Below are 20873 nucleotides of genomic sequence, written 5' to 3'. Positions count from 1 at the left end.
GCTCGAGTTATTCTTTGTGTGACCATCAGTCGGGTGGTAGTTGGTAAAACTGTCGTGTAAATGACTTTTCTTCTTCTCTGGTTCCGTAGGAAGATGAGGCTCAGGGGAAGAAGAGAGCAGAATGTCAAGTGAGCCCCGCGTGAACCTGGGGGTTGAGGCTTTAAGTGCGCCCTAAGGTTAAGAGTCGAAGTGGCTTTGTGTCCGCTTTTTCCTTCCTCTGGGTCGCCTTCACCCAGCTTTGCCCTCAGAGCAAGAGTTGATTGTGCAATGGTGCTGTAGCGTTCATGCATGCCTTCTGGGCCCTGCTTCTTCCTTAGATGCTGCGGGGAGTGAGAGCAGCTTCCTCTGAGAGCATCTCTGCCCCGTAGGTCTGGAATCTGTAACCACCGGTGCCTGACCCTGATTATCTGCTCTTCCACACCCCCAGCTCTTTTTGGGCCAATATGTATTTGAAAGAAATTCAAGGAACTGGATCTAGTGGGATTAGATACAGGACAGTATGGGCATCATCATATGTGAGTGGCTTGTTGCTTGTGTTTTGAGGGAGCCAACATTATGTATGAGGAGAACCTTGTACCGTTTAAGCTCTGCACATATGCTAGGGAATTAAAGATGGAAAACCAGAACCTTGGGTTAGGTATCTAAAATGTAACTAAAGCCATTGATAGGAATCGCTAGCTATTTAGAGATGACTGCTACGTGGAGTGAGCGGATGTGACTGAGCGCCTTGTGTGGACTGAGGGTTTCCTAGGTCCTGGCAGGCCAGTGGGAACAAAACAGGGAGCCCTGGTGCCGCTGGGGTCTGAGGAACAAAGTGGGGGAGATACTTCGGGGAGTGCACCGAACAGGGGGCTGTTTTAGGAAGGAAGGACTGTCAACACCCTTTTAGAAGTTCAGACCTGAAGGAGGTGGTGGGAAGCCAGCCGTGCCTGCACCCCCAGCACAGAAGTGCCTCTGCCGTCACCCTTCCGGGGGCAGTAACTTCTAGATTTCTGTTGGAGGAAAGGACGTAGCTGCTTCTCACATGCCCATCCCTGTTCCTCCTTAGGTTAGCCCACTCCCGCCTCCACCTGGTCCACTCCCCGGTCCTGAGGTACTCGGAGTCACAGGTCTTCCGAGGCTTCTGCGGCATGAAGTGAAGTGGTCCTGTTTCATCCCTGAAGACAGGGTTTAGCTTCCTCGAGACTGACACCACACGTTCATCTGATATCCATTGTCCAAAATTTATTCCACTCTTATTCTCTTTGTCCTTGCCCGCTTCTTTTTCTTCTTTTAAAAAATTTTTATTGGAGTATATTTGACTTACACAACGTTGTGTTAGTTTCAGGTGTACAGCAAAGTGAATCAGTTACACATATACATATGTTCATTCTTTTTCAGATTCTTTTCCCATATAGGCCATCACAGAGTACTGAGCAGAGTTCCCTGTGCTGTACAGCAGGGCCTTATTAGTTATCTATTTTATATACAGTAGTGTGTGTGTGTGTCAATCCCAATCTCCCAATTTATCCCTCCCTCCCACGTTTCCCCTTCGGTAACCATACGTTTGATTTCAAGATCCTACTTCTTTTTCAAAATCTCTTTATTGTAGTTTTAAAGAGAGAATGAAATTGGAAGTGTGTTCGGTTTGCCACCTTAAGAATCCTTGCTCATAGAGTTTTTAAAAAATTAGATTGAACATTGCTTATGAACAGATTGACATGGAGGTTATCCTTTTTTGAATATGCTCATGTTAGTATAGTTGTGGAAGAAAATTATGATTATTCAAATACATGTAGCATGTTATTCTTGGAAATTTAAGACTTTCACTTCATATCTGAGAAGTTTTCTCTCTCAGAATTTCTAGAAAGCAAGAGCTATGCTGGTTCCTACAAATGAACACCACACTATTTTCTTTTTTTTTAATGTGCTTGTTGATATAATCTCTGGATGAATTACTTGTAGTTGAATACCAATACACTTGTAAACAGTGATAACTCAGATGCTTGCTCCTATCAAATATATTTTTATTTAAAATAGTAAATCATTATCACTAAAGATAAGGCCTAGGGACTTCCTAGTGGCGCAGTGGTTAAGAATCTGCCTGCCAATGCAGGGGACATGGGTTCGAGCCTTGGTCTGGGAAGATCCCACATGCCACGGAGCAACTAAGCCCGTGCGCCACAACTACGGAAGGCCACGCGCCTAGAGCCCATGCTCCGCAACAAGAGAAGCCACCACAATGAGAAGCCCGCGCACCGCAATGAAGAGTAGTCCCCGCTCGCTGCAACTAGAGAAAGCCTGTGTGCAGCAACGAAGACCCAATGCAGCCAAAAATAAATAAATAAATAAATAAATTTTTAAAAATTGCTAATATTTAATCATATTTTTAAAACTGCAGGAATTAAAAAATTTCCCTTTGGGTTCCCACAGATTTTTGGGTATACCTTTGTTTCAGTACTTTGGAGAAAGGGACATTATTGATTTTTGCTCTTCGACGCATAACTCTATAGGTACTCAATTATTGAATGGTTCCAAATTTAATATTTTTGGTTTTGAGGCCTTGACACATTAAGGTAGAGAACTACTTTGATCCCTTTCAAAGAATTCCTTTTTTCCTCCCCACTTGGTATACCACACACACATACAAATCCACAGGTTTTTTGAAAAATATCTTAATATTAATTATTTCTTATATAAAATTAAACCAAAGCAATAAGATAAGAATTTTCTGAATTGACTAAAGCTTCTGGTGTCTGTAAGTTGATTATTTAGCTGTTCTTTGTGTTACACTGACTAGAAAAAAGTTTTTTTGAATGTCTAATATTTTTCGTAAACAGGAATATTTCTTTCCTAACAAAGTAAGATAGATCACATTAATGTATTATTCAGACAGATTCTTCCAAGCCGTGTAGAATAAAGCTGTCCTGTTTCTCCCTTCCACGCTGCTTCTCTCCATACGTCCTGGGAACTATCGCAATACTCATTCCACGCTCTGAATTCTTGGCTAACATAATCCCTGTAACTCTGTATGCTTCCTGGGGCATCATCAGGGTTTATGTTGAGCTCCTGTAGTCAAATGCTTCCATTTTATATTTATTATTTTTTTCAAGATTGGTGATATAAATTCTTTATTTTTTTAATTGCTGTAGTCCTCCAGTGTAATACATGATAGAATAGAAGCTATCACAAAACCAGTGATACCATTATTGAGTCTTTGAGAGTTTTAAAAATACTTGGATGTTGTCTGGTTAAGTGTTCATTTATTTTTAATTTTTCAACTGAGCCTGGAGAATTATATACATTTACTATTATTATATCTTCTCTGTCTCCTTTATTATTTATCCTTATATGTGATACACAGATATTTTCTATTCTGTTGTATCTTTTAATGTTAATCACTACTCATATATCACAAATTGATTTCATGACCCACTAATGGAGTAGTAAACTGCCAGAAAGCAAGACAAATGTCCATGCAAGCACTTCAAATCATTGCTGCAAGTATTAGTGAATACGTTTTATACTTCATATTCATATGCTTCATATTCTCCTATCATGTGTGGTGGTAATTTGACTTTTATTACTGTCTAAACATGTTAAATTTAGAACATTTCTGACAATTAATTTCTGGTCTCATATTTTTCTTAAGAGCATGCATCTCTGCTTGTCCAAGGAAATTTAGCTCTTACTAGGAGAGGAAAAAAATGAAATGTGTGTTCTAATACCTATAGCTAGTATTTTGATACCTTACAGTGAGGGGTGGGGTGTGATAGTTGAAGAAAATAGAGGCTGGTAACAGCAGAACTAACGGGGATGTGCCAGCCAGAGGACCACGATTTGTTCATTTGCCTTTATGTTTCACGTCAAAAAGCCAGTGCATTTGTAAAACAATGAGTCCCACCTCCCGCAGATAGTAGGTATGGGTCATCTCTTGCAGTGCTATTCAGAATTGCCTTATAGCTGCCCTCAGGTATAAACATATTTTATGACAGGACACAAACACATCTACTCATTCCAGAAATCAAAGTTTCACTCAACAGAACTTATTCTTTCTGTAACTGATGTACTTTGATACTCTCGCTCCTTCTTTTTTAAAAATGCTGGTTGCAACAGTAAATTGATGTCCTGACACATCAGTCTGGGTCAAGTTGAAGAACGCTGTCTTGTTGGACAGAATCCCTGGGTACCACGTATCACTGTTATTCTTTCTGATTACCAGAGCCACCCCCGTAATGAAAAGTCTTGTACAGGAGGGATGACATAGGGTCTAAGCAGAGCAGACGTTACCAAGCTGGACCAGAAAACACCACCTAGTCTGACCTTGTGGAAAAGTAATGTTTTCACAGAATATATCTTTATATTATACATTGTTTTTGCAATTAACAAACTATATCCAACGGCATAAACCTTGTCACTAAATCCTAATAGACAGAAGGAATGAGCATAGGGACGGTATCATTATGTGCGGACAAGAAAAATGAATTTTTACTTAGCCAAAAGTTTGAACGATACCATGAATATAATAATAATGACGATAACAGCAGTTCTCATGTATTGCGTATCTACTCTCTGCTAAGGACTTTATCATCTTCATTCCTTTTGATCCTCAGAACTGTCCAGTGAAGGTGGGTATTATCTTATTCTTTTCCAAATGAGAGAAACACGCCTTAAGGAAATGAATCAACTTCCCCAGAGTAATTCAGCTAGTAACTGTTCACATGCTGACACACGCCCTGTGGTCTTTATCGCCACCTGTGATGTCTAGCCTGAGCATGGAGACACACAGTCCTGAATCGTGTCACTGCCACTTCCTAATTATATGCCTTTGAGCTGCGCGGTTTCCTCCTTGTGAAATGAAAAAGAAACCATGCATCTCATACAGCCATGGTGAGGAGTGAGCAAAGAACTTAGTAAGGAGTTCTTACCAAGAAGAAGCTGTTTGTCCACAGCATTGCCAATAGGAAGGGTGAGCAAACTTTGTTTTTGTCAATCTGTGGGATCAGAAATAATATATCCATTTTCATTCGCCTTTAGCATATAATGTTGTAAACTTGTCAATGGATTACTTTTTATGGATTTGTCTGACCCACAGAAAATATTCCCTGGTTTCTAAATCCTGGAGTATCTGGTTTTCTGCTGTGTGTTTTGGGCATCCACTCGCCCCAGAGGCACCGGAATGGACCTACTGACTTTCTGGAGAATTCTCAGAGCTCTGTTTCATTTCAGCTTATCACTTCATCCCTTAATAAGCCTTAGTAAGATCACAGCTCATTTTCAATAGAAACTCCCCATTTGAAGTTTATTAATTTCTTCATTCCCGCTGGAATTTGAATTGCACTGTGTCCTGTTCCTCCTGAATCAACAAGGAAGTGTCACCATTTCCACAGTGACAGAATTCTTCGTATACCTGCAAGAAATTCAACGTGTGCTGAAGATAATTTAAAGTCTTTGTACTGTTCCACAGGCAGAATTGTAGGGCATTTAGAAAGAAAGAGCCGTAGAGCATTCTTTCTGAATGCTTGTTTTGGGAAATAGTTGTCATTTTTTCACACGCTTTCTGCTTTTCAGAACAACTCCTTGAATTCATGCACCAGCTGCCGGCTTTTGCCAACATGACGATGTCGGTGAGGCGGGAGCTCTGTGCTGTGATGGTGTTTGCGGTGGTGGAAAGAGCCGGGACCATCGTGTTAAACAACGGTGAAGAGGTTAGGAAATATTTCTGCCACTTAGAACGTCTCTATGTGAGCCTCGCTCGATGCAGCAAACGAACAAAAACCCCATTCTCCTTCTTTCCTCCTTACAAACCATGGGCAACAATAAGTTTGAATCATTCGGGAATTATGATGCACTCGTTGTGTCAGAGTCTTCCAAGTTCATTATTTTATTTTCTATTATTTGCAGTATTCCAGATGATACCGGTAGAAACATTTTTGACATTTTAACTTTTCAGATTTTGCAACTTAAACATTCATAATATTACGCCTCTTGTCAGAACAAAATGCTATTCTTAATCAAGGCTGTGGTGATCATTTTATCTTGTTTACATGTGTTTTGGGGAACAGAAGACATTTTTACCCCAGTGTCGTTTAAGAGAGGAATAGCCAGAGTCATTAGGAGAGCGGAGTGCCGTGCAGGCACCTGGAAACCCGCGGGTCCATGGCTGTGCTTTAGTTCTTGTTCTGTGAACTTGGTGAACGGTCAGCCGTACTTGGGTTATTTGTTCCCTCTTTAAAAAGTAAAAGATCTAAATCATTTTTAGGGACCGTTCCAGCACTTACAGCTTCACGATCATGATGTTATTTTCTGCTTTGTCTTCATTTTTTGGAACTAGCTGGACTCCTGGTCAGTGATTCTGAATGGTTCTGTGGAAGTGACTTACCCCGATGGAAAAGCAGAAATACTATGTATGGGAAATAGTTTCGGTGTCTCTCCTACTATGGACAAGGAATACATGAAAGGAGTGATGAGGACAAAGGTGGATGACTGCCAGGTATAAACTGTCATTATTCCATGCTTAATACAAAGAGCACTTACGTATGTGGTTGAGGTAAGATTTTTCAGCCTGTATAAACAGGTCATCTTTTAGATTTATAAAGAAGATTTTAAAGTAGAACTATGGCTTTTAGTGTTGTCACACTCCAGGAAATTAAAAACAAATCTCCCGTCAAGTTACTTGGACTCCACAGAGCTAGGCATTCTGTAAATGTGCTCTATTAAAAAACAAGTGTTCTATAAATATGGTATTTTTAAATTTCCATCAATAATAACTGATAATCTAGTCAACAAAAAATATGGAAGTAAAATGCCCAGCATGAAAAGAAATTATATGTAGGTTAGTAAAGATGCTGTGATACAGTTACACAGTATTTTTATTTAAATACATGCAAGATATGGAATTGATTTTAGAAGTCATGAAAATTAATCATGGTATGAATCAGTAGAAACACTTGATAGTAAAGAAATGATTGCTAATAAAAAGAACAATGTCAGTATTGATATTATGTTAATATTCATTATTGAAAAGCATTTAATAAAAGTCTAGAGAGAATGTTGAGACCAAATGTGAAATTTAATTAGATCGATCTAACCGGTAACCTCTATATTAGTGTAAAAAAAAATTTAAGATGCTTTTATCATTATTAAGTATTTATAATTTATGTCTTAAAAAATTGTCCTTGAAAGATAAAATATTTTAATATAAATAAACCAAAAGAGTTGACTTAGACTAATTAATGTTAAGTGATCCTTGTACTTATTAGTCTACAGTCTAAAATACATCTGAATATAGTTTATGCTAAAAGAACATCATTGAATTTTTATAATGTCTGATAAATATAAAATAGTGCTCATTTAAATTTTCATTTCAAGTGTTTTACTTACTAAAAAGAAAAATGACCATGGCTATAAATAAAATCATCTTACTTAGAGAATAATTTTGCTAAATAATTCCTCCAGTGAGCACTGTAGAGAGAGAGAAAAAAAAAGGCTATAAATTCAGTTTTTGAATATGTAACGCCAGAAGAGCTTTCTTAATATAGCCAGCTCTCAATTATTTGGCAAAATAGAGGAAAACAGAATGGTACATAAATCTCAAAGTCTATATTTGGCCTCAAAATGTGTATTTAAAAGGGGTCATATGTGATATTTCAGCTTTAGAATTATATTCCAAAAAAAATAAAGCCAAACTGAGTCAAAACGAACTGGAAAATTGTGAAAGGTTTCTCTGTCCTATTATTGCGTCTCAGTCTCTCCCTGGGCCCCTCTGCAAGTCAGGATCACTAGAGCATCTGGGTCCGTCTCTGTCCTTAAAGGGCGAGCAAGTCAGGATCACTAGAGCATCTGGGTCCGTCTCTGTCCTTAAAGGGCGAGCAAGTCAGGATCACTAGAGCATCTGGGTCCATCTCTGTCCTTAAAGGGCGAGTAAAAGCTGTTTTATTTCTGAGAATTCAGCTGCTACATTAGCACCTCATAATTGGCCAACCCCTTTTGTTAGAAATTTTGTAATCTTGGGACTGAAGTGATATAGGAGGCATAGAAATGTTTCAGAATAATTGATAAAAATATTATGACTTAATATTCCAAGAGTGCTGAAGTAATGTCAGATGTAGCAGGTAACATTAAATATTTATCCGGGAGTCCTGGGAAAGGAAGAGGAGGTAGATATAAGGAAGAGAGTTCATCTCTCTACTGGATGAGGAATCAGCGGGAAATCCAGAGTGAGAGTCATCAAGGCAGACGCCAAGAGAAAACTCTAATTGAAAACGAAAACTCTGATTGAGGTAGTATTAGGCTCCTATAGTTCCTGATACGAGACTCCCGGATGTACAAAGAGGGTCAAGGGCGCAGTGTCTGCCAGACAAAGTCTTTCTCACTCTGCAGGCCTCTCCACACGCTGTAAAAGGAACGTGAAAGCGGGTTCCAGAATCACCCTTGTGATTCCCACCCATCTCAGGCCCTGCGGAAGTTCCCTCCCTCCATATTAGAACAGGCGTGGAGAATGAATTTAGATATTTTAATGCAAACGCTTATTTGCATTAAATTATAGCATTTTAGCGTATTTCTGTTAAAACGTCATTTATTTGTCAGAACGTGCCCATGGCACATGCTCCTCTTGTTGGGAGAACTAAACAGTGAGAGTCACATTTTTGTCCGTAAAGTGGTCTCCACGAGGGTGTCATTGTACCGAGCACATTGTAGATAATCAAAGGTTACTGAATGAAGTGAACGAAAGTGGTGTTCCCTTTACCAAGAGGAAGCAACCTTGGCTAGGTTCGGCCCTCATTTCCTTACAGTTCAGTGGGTTCCCAAAATACATCTTGGGTTAGTGTGGTATAGAGTCGAGCCCAAGCTCAGCCTGAGGACGCAGCATGAGTGGATTCTGTTTGACATTTATTTCTGTCTGTTTGGGTCCCGTGATGTGCTCAATGCTCAGCGCCGTGCTTGGCCCTGCTCCCTCTGTGTGCCTCTCTTCCCATTCTCTTTTTCTTTTTCTTTCTCTCTCTCTTTTTTTTTTTTTGGGCACACCACTCGGCTTGTGGGATCTTAGTTCCCCAACCAGGGATTGAACCTGCGCCCCCTGCAGTGGAAGCGCGGAGTCTTAATCCCTGGACCGCCAGGGAAGTCCCCTCCTCTTCCCATTCTTGTCCCCTGTTGGGTTTGAAGGACAAAGGCAGGGCCAGGCATAGATGTCCTTTGGTACCAGGTGATTGGTCATGGTTTTCCATTCCCCATCCACGCCTTTTCCTTTTCTTTTTCCCTCTTCCTGTCCCTCTTTTCCTTTCCCGCTCTTCTACTTCTGTCTCCCCTTCCTCTCTCCACCACCTACATCTAGGGCCTGCCAGTGACACCCAGGCATGGCCTCGCCCTGCCCTGCACCCTTCAGCGGGGAGGGAACACTTGGATGCCTGTGTGAACAATTAGGTATGAACTCCCTTGCAGATGCAAAGTACCAGTTTAAACAGATCTAGCCTCTTAAGGTAAATCTGTTAGACTCATGTTTTCTTGAGACCGTGAGAGCTGGTGATGCTTTGAATTTTAGCAGTAGTTTTGGAGGAGAAAGCAATTGCATGGATATAGTGAAAGCTGACTGTTTTATATGTTGATAAAAGTTTAACTTTACTTCATTCTTTTATCATTTTTAATATTTTTACTAAATAAAAGTTGTGAGGTCATGTGCCCAAAAGGAAATTATCCTGTGACGTAATAAATGAAATGAAATGAAATCATTGCCCTTTTATAGATGAAATCTTGCTTGAATTTTTATTTCATATCAGAGTGCCAAGATCATACAGGACTTTCACCTGTGAACACCTGTCTGAAAGTATAAAACCTCACTAAAACAATTACGTGTATAACTCACAAATTTTCAACTGGCTTCATCATACCAATTAAAAATTATATTTTTCCTATAAATTTCATGTTATACCTAAAAACTTCTTAAAGCAAAAATAAATTTGCTAATAAAAAATAAATGTTTTCTTGTAAAATTTATTTCTTTTGAGATATCAGTTCTGTATGGCCATATTAGAAATTCAGTTTGGGAGTCCTTTTTTTTTTCTTCCTTTTTGGATGGTATTTCAGTTTGCTGCAGAAGAAATGCCAAAGATGTCTGTCTAGACACTAAGAATTTCAAATCAAACTTATTCTAATTTCTTTAAGTCCTTAGTCAAGAAGATTAATTTTAGTACATTTCTCTTCAGAAAGCATTTTCTTTTTATCTCTCTACTTACTTGTTTTAACTCAGGGATATATTTCTTTTTTAGGAGATAAATGATATAATTGTGTTCTCTAAAAGTGAGTATAAGAAAGAACACCTAAAATTATTTGGAGACCTGGGGAACAATTTTGCTACCCTGTAAAAAGAAAAAAATCAAAAATATTTTTGAGGCAAGAAACTAAGGACCACAGATTTTAAACATACACACACCTGTGGTCAGTGTTAAGGATGTGAGTCTGTAGGGGGTTTTTTGGCATTTAAAAAAATTTATTAAACTATCCATAATTGCTTACAACAAAAGCCTATGCTTTTTGAATGTTAACTTTTTGATTCTAAACTCTTAATAGAAATATTAGTGAGATGATATCAATCAACTTGATGGAAGAAACTTAATATCATAGTATGCTCTTTCTTGAGTGTGAACTGCTGCTGCTACTTCTGTAAAAAAGCTTTACTGATTATGCAGAAAGTATGGAAAATATAGAAAAGTATATTAAACAATGAAAGTCACTTGTAAATTGCATTGCTCAGAAATAATAATTATTAGCCTTTTGTTATGCCAAGATTTCGATATGCATGTATAATTTTTTTTAATTAGCAAGCATGTACTTACGAGACATCGGTTACATTAGCACGCTGAAGGCACAGCTGTTTCCTCATCTGTACAGTGGGGATAATAGTAGTACCTTCCTCATGGGCTGGTTGGGAGGATAAAGTGAGAAAGTTCCTGTAAAGCTACTGCAATATCATGATGATAATAATAATGTCATCATTGTCATTAAAATCATTATTACAATATTTGGTTTTAAATTTTTTTAAAAAAATTAATGTATTATCATGAATATTGAGCCAGAAGTCTAAAGGTCCTATGAAAATATGATTTTAGATGCCTGTAGCATCTTTTATCTTACGTACATTATAATTTAACCATTCCCTCTTTTCATCTTCTCACCTTAAAGGAGAAAAAGACATGTCCATCCTTTCTTCATTCCTAACAGATTTTTAAAATAAGAATAAATTATTCAAAATTCAGAGAAGACAATTTTTATTTACGAATCTACTGTTGCCTCCTCACTGGCCTCTGGCTGATGTGTGTAATAAGTGATTTCTAGAATTCATTCTTAACTTTCTTTAAAACTACTAAGAAATGTAATTAAATGGTTTGCCCTGAGCCCTGAAATTTTTATCTTTGGGGTCGTGGAGGAGTAATTGCTTGATGTGTATATTTTTGTTAACTTTTTCTTTAAAAGAGCAAGGATTAACCTTCATACCAGTTATGAGGAACAATGATTTGAGCTTAACAAATGTGTGGCTTATTTTGTGGACCTTTTTTGAACAGACTTTCTAAAATGATTTCTTTTATCAATATAATTAGCAAATTTGTTATATCTACTGCTTGGGTATCTTTGAATTTTGATATCTTTTATTAAGATCATCTTTATTTTTAAGTTGCTGCTCTCAAAATCTTTTCAAATTTTTAAAACCCACTAAATGATAATTATGTTTTAATATCTATTTTTTAAATAATAAATAAAATTTATTGAGCACGTACTGTGTATCTAGCACAGTTCAGGAGTTTTACCTGGATTATCTCACTCAGCCTCCACAAGGATCCTGTGAGGCTGGTGCTCTTAGGATCATCTCCCCTTTTCACATGGTAAAATGAGGCCCACCGAGTGGTTGTCCCAGGATCCCACAGTGAGAGGTAGTAAAGCTGGGGTTTGAATCAGTTCACCTGACCCTAGAAGCCACAGCGAGGAAGGGTTGGGGCAGGTAAGAGAATTTCTTCTGAAAAGGCAATTTTATGGTGATTTTATTAGCACTCTAGAACTTCCTAAGCACCGGAGAGTCCCAGGTTTGTACCTGCCCACTGATAGTATAGCAAAAAATCACAATCTAAAAAAAGTCGTGGTCACTTAGCTCAGTCCCCTGGATTCAGGTTGCACATTACAATTCTTAAACTAGAAAGACCACCCAGCAGCTACCCTGATGGAGTGGATTACAATCCATTATTACATCATTCTATTCTGAATTCTTTTCATATTCTTCCTTTCTGTTAGGGCCATAATTCTAACAGATACTTAAACGACCACGTATAGACTCTTGAAAGCTTTTTTGCTGCTCTGCCCACAGTTGTGTGTGCTCTTTTTTTTTTTTTTTTTTTTAATTTTTATTGGAGTATAGTTGATTTACAATGTTGTGTTAGTTTCCGGTGTCCAGCAAAGTGATTCAGTTATACATGTACATGTAGCCAATCTTTTTTTTTTTTCTTTTTAATATCTATCCTGAGAGTCCCTTCTCCTCCCCCGCTGTTTTCTAGGTGTCACAGGTTGGGGAGTGGGAGTGGTGAGAAAGAACTATTCTAATTTTATCTTCTGATATTTTTCATTGTTAGGATTTTTAATATAAACTACATATAAATATTCTAAAAATGAAACTTTTCTTGACCAAGGAGGAAATACATTAAAAAGTAGAGAAGTCCGATTAAGGTTCATTACTGCCCTCATTTAGAAAGTATGGGAGAGACATGGGAAAATGTCAGTGTTAAATAATTAAAACACTGAATCATTAACACTGCTACTCGGTCTCTCGCAAGCACTTTATCATTAGCATGTGACTTACATTTTATTCCAGTTTGTCTGCATAGCCCAGCAAGATTACTGCCGTATCCTCAACCAAGTAGAAAAGAACATGCAAAAAGTTGAAGAGGAAGGAGAGATCGTCATGGTGAAGGAACACCGAGAGCTCGATCGAACGGGAACAAGGAAGGGACACATCGTCATCAAGGTGAGACAAACACGCCTCTGCCCCGTGGCAGGAGGGTTTAGGTAGTACCCGTTAGGACGGTGTAAGATGCCCCCACTCCATTTTTAGGCATAACTTCTCTTAAATGTTATCAATTGTAAAAAATCTTCATCTTTCCTGAAGAACAGCAGTCTTCTTCATTATTGTGTATGTTACTGCCCAGTTCATCTTAGGCTGAAGGTTTGAAATCAAGGTACCATATAGATGCCTTTCATGCGGGATGCTGATGACGCCTTTGATTTGTTGCAGGGCACCTCAGAGAGATTAACGATGCATTTGGTGGAAGAGCATTCGGTGGTGGATCCGACGTTCATAGAGGACTTCCTGTTGACCTATAGGACTTTCCTCTGCAGCCCGATGGAAGTGGGCAAAAAGTTGTTGGAGTGGTTTAATGACCCGAGCCTCAGGGATAAGGTTGGAAGTTGCGTTTTAGTTTCCTTTCAACTATGAAACATTCAGATACAAAGTTAAAGAGACTTTAATGTATATTTGTCATGCCACTTATGTTCAAAGTATTTTGATGGAATAAGAGAATGTACTTCTTAAGCCAAAAAAAAAAAAAGGTGATACACATACTAGTTCTTGTTATAGATTTCTAAGTTCAGCCCTAGAATTTTTTTTTGTTTTAAAGCCTTGCCTCTTGGGCTCGCAATTTATTTATTTGTTTGTTTTTTTATTGGGCCGCACCATGTGGCATGTGGGATCTCAGTTCCCCGACCAGGGATCAGACCCATGCCCCCTGCATTGGAAGTGTGGAGTCTTAACCACTGGACCGCCAGGGAAGTCCCTAGAAATTTTTTTCTTTTTAACGCAAAGGCCAGTACATAGGCCAGCAAATGTTTCAGCAGGTGTTCTGTGAGAATCGTTCCCTATGTGGATGTATTTTTGATGTATTTGTGGGAGGAGGTGAGTTCCATGTCCTTCTCCTCCACCATCTTGATTCCCTTCCCCCCAGCAAATGTTTAAACTTTAGTTCTGTTGCAAATTCTGTTAAAACACAGCCCCCAATCACCTGGGTTCCATGGGAATCTGCATCCTCTGGTTCAGTGGATGGCCAGTGTACACCACATAAGAGTTACAGTTTTTCAGTTGGTACCCGAGCAGCATCCCCTCAGAACCATCGCGGGCAGGTAGGCCCCAGTCATGTAATTCTGAACAAACCCTCTTCAGCAGCTCTTGAGTCAAGCTCTTTCTCAAGGCCAGAGTGGGTGATAAAGTACCTAGTCTTGTGAGGTTTGAGAGCTACTCATGGCCTGTACTCATTTCTCCTTCCACGTGACGGCCTGGTTTCCATGAGGCCGACTTGGGCGAGGCAGGGCGTACAAATCCAGAACTGGGGGCTAGCAGCAAAAGGCCTCCAGCTCCAGCGCTGGCCCTGCCACTGACTCGCCCATGGCCCTAGAGCAGTCGTTTGGACAGTAATGCTCTTCATTTCATAATCTGAGGGTCACAGGCATAGAAGACCTCAGCCGAGGTCCTTAGCCTTAGTATTGCCTCTGCCATTTACATTCTGTGTCATCTCATCCTCCTGCTACTCATCTCTTTACTTGTAAAACAGTAATCAGCATCCTTTTGGGGTTGCTGTGAAGATGAATAACTGTGTAGTGCCTGGCTCTCAGCAGTCTCTTGGTGCATCTTAAAGGTATTGTGGTGGTAGTTGGTAGTATTCAGTTTATGATTTATGAATCTCGTTTTTCTAACCTGGAATATGGCTAGTAGACTTTTAAGTGGGCTTCTCAGCTACAAAATTTTAATTTTATGAAAAGGTCAGGTGTTAAGGATATAGTTTCAGGGGAGATGATCATCTGGGTTTCCTAAACTTGAAAAATGGGCATTAGTGGAAATAAATGACAAAAAATTAATATAAATATCAAGAGTTGACTCCTGAGTGATTAGTCAGGTTATATACTATAATTTGTCACAGCGTACTGACTATAAACAGTATTTTAACTGCAGTTTGAAGATTAACTGTGTACTGTCTACTCTGTTTCTTTACTGCTAGAATAGCATGCTTAATTTTCCCACTTTAAGAGGTTAGTTAATGCTTGAAAACAATGCTATGGAAAATTTCTTTGATCTTGTTATTCAAGATTTAGAACATTAAGCTCATATAAAATAAAACAGGTACTTTTATATTTAAAGTTGCAGTTATACTCACTTCATATAGTAAAATTTTACTGAGAATTAGATGTTGTTATAAATATTAAGGATGCCCTTAGAACATAACAGATAAAGTTGTCGTCCTCATGGAACTTATAGTCTAATGAAGGTCACATGGTTCTTGCTGGTACAAAGCTAATATTCCATAGTTGTGAGTGTGTGTATTGTTCTGTATAAAGCTCAGTGTAGGGCTCAGTGAAAACATGTGTGCAGGGTAAGAGAAGGCTACTCATTTTTCCTGCAGAATTGTAGATGTTAAAAGTTTCTGTCTTTTGTATTAGTTTATTTTGATTTTATTATAGTTTTTGTTGTGACCTATTTCAAATATATTTTGAGATGAAGCAAGATAAAAGTTAGTTACCATCCTTCACAGATTCAAAACCCTTCTCGGCCAAACAGCGTAAAGTCCACATTCAAAGTATTAATATATATTTTCAGAAGGTCATCCTCTTATGAATGAAATCTGAGAGTTTTGTTGTTACTTTTCTTGTTCATTGTTATTAGGTAAATTGTTTTTTGAAATGACTTTAATCGTAAATTTTTAGCACTAGAAAGAAGAAAACCTATTAAAATAATTGATTTTGCAGGTTACACGGGTAGTATTATTGTGGGTGAATAATCACTTCAATGACTTTGAAGGGGATCCTGCGATGACTCGATTTCTAGAAGAATTTGAAAATAATCTGGAAAGAGAGGTAATATTTGTGATTTTTAAAAAATAAACCATCAGCTTTAAGTTCATTTTATTCAGCCCATCTTTGAAACCACTCTTTTTGAACTCTTGTAGAAAATGGGTGGACATCTAAGGCTGTTAAATATTGCTTGTGCTGCTAAAGCAAAAAGAAGATTGATGACACTCACAAAACCATCCCGAGAAGCTCCCTTGCCTTTCATCTTACTTGGAGGCTCAGAGAAAGGATTTGGAATCTTTGTTGACAGTGTAGATTCAGGTAGCAAAGCAACCGAGGCAGGCTTGAAACGAGGGGACCAGGTATGGTATTTCTAAATGCAAACATAAGGGTAAATACTGGTGTCTTTTTCTCCTTCAGTCAATTGGGAAACTGAAATTAATTTTATAACTTTATTTTTAGATATTAGAAGTAAATGGTCAAAACTTTGAAAATATTCAGCTGTCAAAAGCCATGGAAATTCTTAGAAATAACACACACTTATCTATCACTGTGAAAACCAATTTATTTGGTAAGTGTTTTACATTTTTGCATACTTTCATTTTTTTCCTTTTTTTTGGTCTTTTTTTTTTAGCATTTAGGTCTTAATCATGAAAAAAGTCATGTTTATAATTCAAACATCATAAGAATTGAAAATTTATAGTAAAATGCATAGATACAGAATTAATTATGTAAGTGTATAATTAGATCTGAATCAAAATCTACTTACTTGAGGACCATAACATTATTTTTATTGATGTTTTTATTGATAAATATTTTAAATACCTATACATTTAAAGAGTGTACTATTTTAACTTAATCTGAGTAGAAGTGACAGAAAACATACAAAAACAGATTCTTAGTGTCATTTGTTCATTGGAGTAGTGTTTTTCTACAAGATTACCGTTTTGATAGCTGAAGTCTGTACTTATTATCTATTTCCAAGTTCTACAATCGCCTTTGAATTGTTCACATTTCTTATAATGGGCGTTTTGCGGTGTTTGTTTCCTTTTTAGTATTTAAAGAACTTCTAACAAGATTGTCAGAAGAGAAGAGAAATGGTGCTCCTCACCTCCCTAAAATTGGAGATATCAAAAAGGCCAGTCGCTACTCCATTCCAGATCTCGCTGTAGACGTAGAACAGGTGATAGGACTTGAAAAAGTAAATAAGAAAAGTAAAGCCAACACTGTTGGGGGAAGGAACAAGCTAAAAAAGATACTGGACAAGACTCGGATTAGTATCTTGCCACAAAAACCATATAAGTAAGTGTCTGTATAAGTTTTCTGTGCATTATGTTATTGTGTTAAAATGACATGCAAAGGTAGTGATGTAACGAGTGTTTGCACATGAGTGTAAAAAATGTTTTCAGGCTTTTATGGCTGAGCTCTCTTAGAAGCAATATTGAACAATTAAGCTTGTTTTAATCCCATTTTTGCCACTTACTTGCCCACTCCGATCTTCATTGAAATATTTTGTTTCTCATTTGGACTTTTAAAAGGCAAGAATGTGTGTTTGCTCCTGTCTCTCCCATGGTGTGACGTCACTTCTGCTCCTGTTTCTTTGTTTCTGGGTGTCTTCTCCACCATCAGCATCTGCTGTTTGCCAACCAAGTCATTGCTGCTCCCAGTTGCTTCCGTTCACGCTTGCCATTCTCTTGTTTCCTCTCTCTCCTGTTTTCAGTTATTTAACTGTTGCCAAGACATCACCAACCAAGCACAGAACTCCTTTCCTTCCTCCCAGTGGGCTCTGCAGTCAGAATGTCAGGTGTATTCTTGAATCTCTTCTTAGCTGTTTACTTACGCCAGGAGCTCAAACCAGACAAAGTTGCAGGTGTCGCACTTTTTTAGCTTTGCTTGTCTGCTTGCTTTTGTCTTCATTTTAGTTCCTTCTGGGTCTGTGGGTGCTCTGTAAAACCCAGTTACCATCAGCCAAAATTCTTTAAAGTATTAAATTACACGGGTGCCCCAAATTCATTTATTATTGATTCCTCAAACTACAGAGGTGTAAGAGATAACTTGAAAACATAAAGGTTATTTTCTTTCTTTGATAATCTAATGGGTCCTACAGAGGAGCAGTACATATAAGCATTCAGGAGTGTATCGGGCATTTCTTTTTTTTAATTCCACTTCAGATAAAATTTTCATCCAAAGATTAGAGAGATATGGTCTAGGATATGCTGTTAATGGGTCGAGTGTCAAACTTGTGTTTTCCCCATTAAACTATAATGATTGGTGGTTTCATATCAGCTAGAAAAGACTGCTACAGCAGAGTCCTGAGGATAAGCAGTGAGTAAAATGGCTATATTTATAGACTCGAGAGTATGTTTATACCAAGTAAGTGTCTAAGAGACAGTGGATTAGGCCTGCTGGCATTATAGAAAATAGGAATCGATTTTTTAAGTGACCCTTCTTGATGAAAAACTCATTTTTAAGTAGATAAGAAAAGTTACTTCAGTTACTTCAACGTAGAATTATTAGCAGGACAATAACAAAAAAAATCTTAGAGTCAGTTGACCATGAGTTAAATACGAACCTTTAAAACAATCTAACACAAGTCAGCATGACCCTGCCGAGTATTAATAGAAATGTGACATGTAAGAGCTGGGACGTAATCCATCCCCAGTACAGGGTGTTGGCGAAGGACACAGGATGAGAATACTGTGTATAATGTTATTCTGTGTATTTAGAAAGATATTCAAAAGCTAGAAAAGGGAAAAGAAAAAAGGATACTAATTACACATGATGATTTTTAAAGCACTGAGGAAACATCTTAAATAATTTGCATTGAAGAACATATATGACTCATTTAAATCTTTTTATGAAATATTTATGAAATATTAAATATTATGAAAATTATTTGAAATAATCCATATATGTAATATAATTGAAATGAAATGAAAAGAATAGTTATATTTAAAAGAAGGCTCAGTAAACTTTAGGATCTATTATATTGGTATGATAGACTTTATTTAATACTAGTTACTACTAAAACTTTTCTCTCCTAGAAATAAGCATATGTTTAGAAAGATTTTTTTTTTTTGACAAAGCTACCAAAGTAGTCAAGCAGATAAATCTTCTAGTACTTTATATTTTTTAATTTTTAAATTTGTTTTTTATTTTTTGGCTGCGCTGGTCTTCATTGCGGCATGTGGGCTCTTCATTGCGGGCTTCTCTTTAGTTGTGGCATGCGGGCTCTCTAGTTGTGGCAGGCGGGCTCAGTAGTTGCGGTGCGCGGGCTCAGTAGTTGTGGCACGCAGGCTCAGTAGTTGCGGTGCGCAGGCTCTAGAGCACGCGGGCTCAGTAGTTGTGGCGTGCAGGTTTAGTTGCCCCGCGGCACATGGGATCTTAGTTCCCCGACCAGGTATTGAACCCACATCCCCTGCATTGGAAGGTGGATTCTTAACCACTGGGCCATCAGGGAAGTCCCAGATGAATCTTCCAGATATACTGTTTGTTTTTTTTCCTCTCTCAAACATCATCAGTATCACAGAAGCTAAGATGTTGTATGGTGGCGGCCTGACAAGGATAGGCCCGGTAGAGTGATGTGAGTATGGGGTGGGTGGGCAGGAGGATGGTAAAGCTCAGGTCTGTTTGTCAGGTAAGTGGAGAAAGACTGCAGAACCCTGAGGAAAGAGAGAATAAAACAACAGGCTACATATGAAGTTAACCAAGGTCAAAGAATCTCAGTAGCAATGAGAGAGTTCTAGAGGTCCAGCAACAAGAGAATGTGCTCAGAGGTGGACCTTTCTGAACTAAGCCTTTAATACAAAGTAGTTTCAATCCAAGAGTAACCCTGCATCTGTGGACGGCAGAGATACAGCTGATAGTAGAGCGTTAGATCATCACGCTCGGTATTGAAACGTTGCAGAGAAACAGCTCTGAAGAAGGCTGCTCGTTGGGGGATGCCTGGAGTGTACCGGTATTGATAGCATCTGTGCCAGCAAAGGCCCAGTTGGCTCTGTCTTTGGTCTGAGTCCATAGCAGTTGTCTCATGTACGTATGACATCTAGTATTTTTGGCAGTAAAGCCTGGTTTATATGGTTGAAAAATAAAATTCCACTAATAATGTGAAGGTTTTAATGTTGCATAGAACATGAATCCTTTTTGTCTGTATATACATGCCTCTATGCACTTAAATGGAAATTTAATTTTGTTGTGGACTTACCTTTGAATCTTTTTTTAACTTTTATCGCAATAGAGTTGATTTACAATGTTGCGTTAGTTTCAGGTGTACAGCAAAGTGACTCAGTTTTATATATACATACTTTTTAGATTCTTTTCCCATATAGGTTATTACGAGATACTGAGTATAGTTCCCCAGGCTAAGCAGCCTTGTTGGTTATCTATTTTATATATAGTAGTGTGTATATGTTAATCCCAAACTCCTAATGTGTATCCCTCCCCACCTTCCCCTTTGGTAACCGTAAGTTTGTTTTCTATGTCTGTGAGTTTATTTCTGTTTTGTAAATAAGTTCATTTGTACCATTTTTTAATATTCCACATGTAAGCGATATCATAGATATTTGTTGTTCTCTGTCTGACTTACTTCACTTAGTAGGGTAATCTCTAGGTCCATCCATGTTGATGCAAATGGCATTATTTCATTCCTTTTTATAGCTGAGTAGTATTCCACTGTATATATGTACCACATCTTCTTTATCCATTCATCTGTTGATGGACACTTAGGTTGCTTCCACATCTGACTATTGTAAATAGTGCTGCTATGAACATTGAGGTGTGTGTATCTTTTCAAAGTAGTGTTTCCTCCAGATATATGCCCAGGAGTGGGATCGCTGGATCATATTTACCTATGAAGTTTGAAGAATTTACACTAAAATCATCTTTGGTCTTGTACTTGCTTATTTGCCTCTGTAATTTCCATTTCCCTCCCAAATAAAGAGGAAGAATGTTGCTAGATTTTTTTTTTTCTTTGCACAGCCATTAAAAATGGCAGTTATTTTGATCAAGCTGTCATGTCTGAAAGCCTAATTGACGCTAAGTGTCTTATTTTATGGCACCTTGGTTTGTATCCCAACCTTAGT

At 38.1% G+C, this 20873-nt stretch overlaps 1 protein-coding gene across 7 annotated transcripts in view; it reads left to right on the top strand.

The window, feature by feature from the left end:
• The window catches only part of RAPGEF2 (Rap guanine nucleotide exchange factor 2), a 248568-nt gene that overhangs the window by 198297 nt on the left and 29398 nt on the right, over window positions 1-20873 (top strand). For all 7 annotated transcript variants that reach the window (XM_061192649.1, XM_061192646.1, XM_061192647.1 and 4 more), the window contains 8 exons: window positions 5551-5687; window positions 6314-6472; window positions 12833-12985; window positions 13253-13417; window positions 15751-15858; window positions 15951-16154; window positions 16255-16363; window positions 16848-17094. In XM_061192649.1, the coding sequence (XP_061048632.1) occupies window positions 5551-5687; window positions 6314-6472; window positions 12833-12985; window positions 13253-13417; window positions 15751-15858; window positions 15951-16154; window positions 16255-16363; window positions 16848-17094 (1282 nt within the window). The remainder of the gene's footprint in view (window positions 1-5550; window positions 5688-6313; window positions 6473-12832; window positions 12986-13252; window positions 13418-15750; window positions 15859-15950; window positions 16155-16254; window positions 16364-16847; window positions 17095-20873) is intronic.

The sequence above is a fragment of the Eubalaena glacialis genome, chromosome 5 (assembly GCF_028564815.1).
Source record: "Eubalaena glacialis isolate mEubGla1 chromosome 5, mEubGla1.1.hap2.+ XY, whole genome shotgun sequence".
Taxonomy (NCBI): Eukaryota; Metazoa; Chordata; class Mammalia; order Artiodactyla; family Balaenidae; genus Eubalaena; species Eubalaena glacialis.
This window is presented reverse-complemented; position numbering and strand designations above follow the sequence as displayed.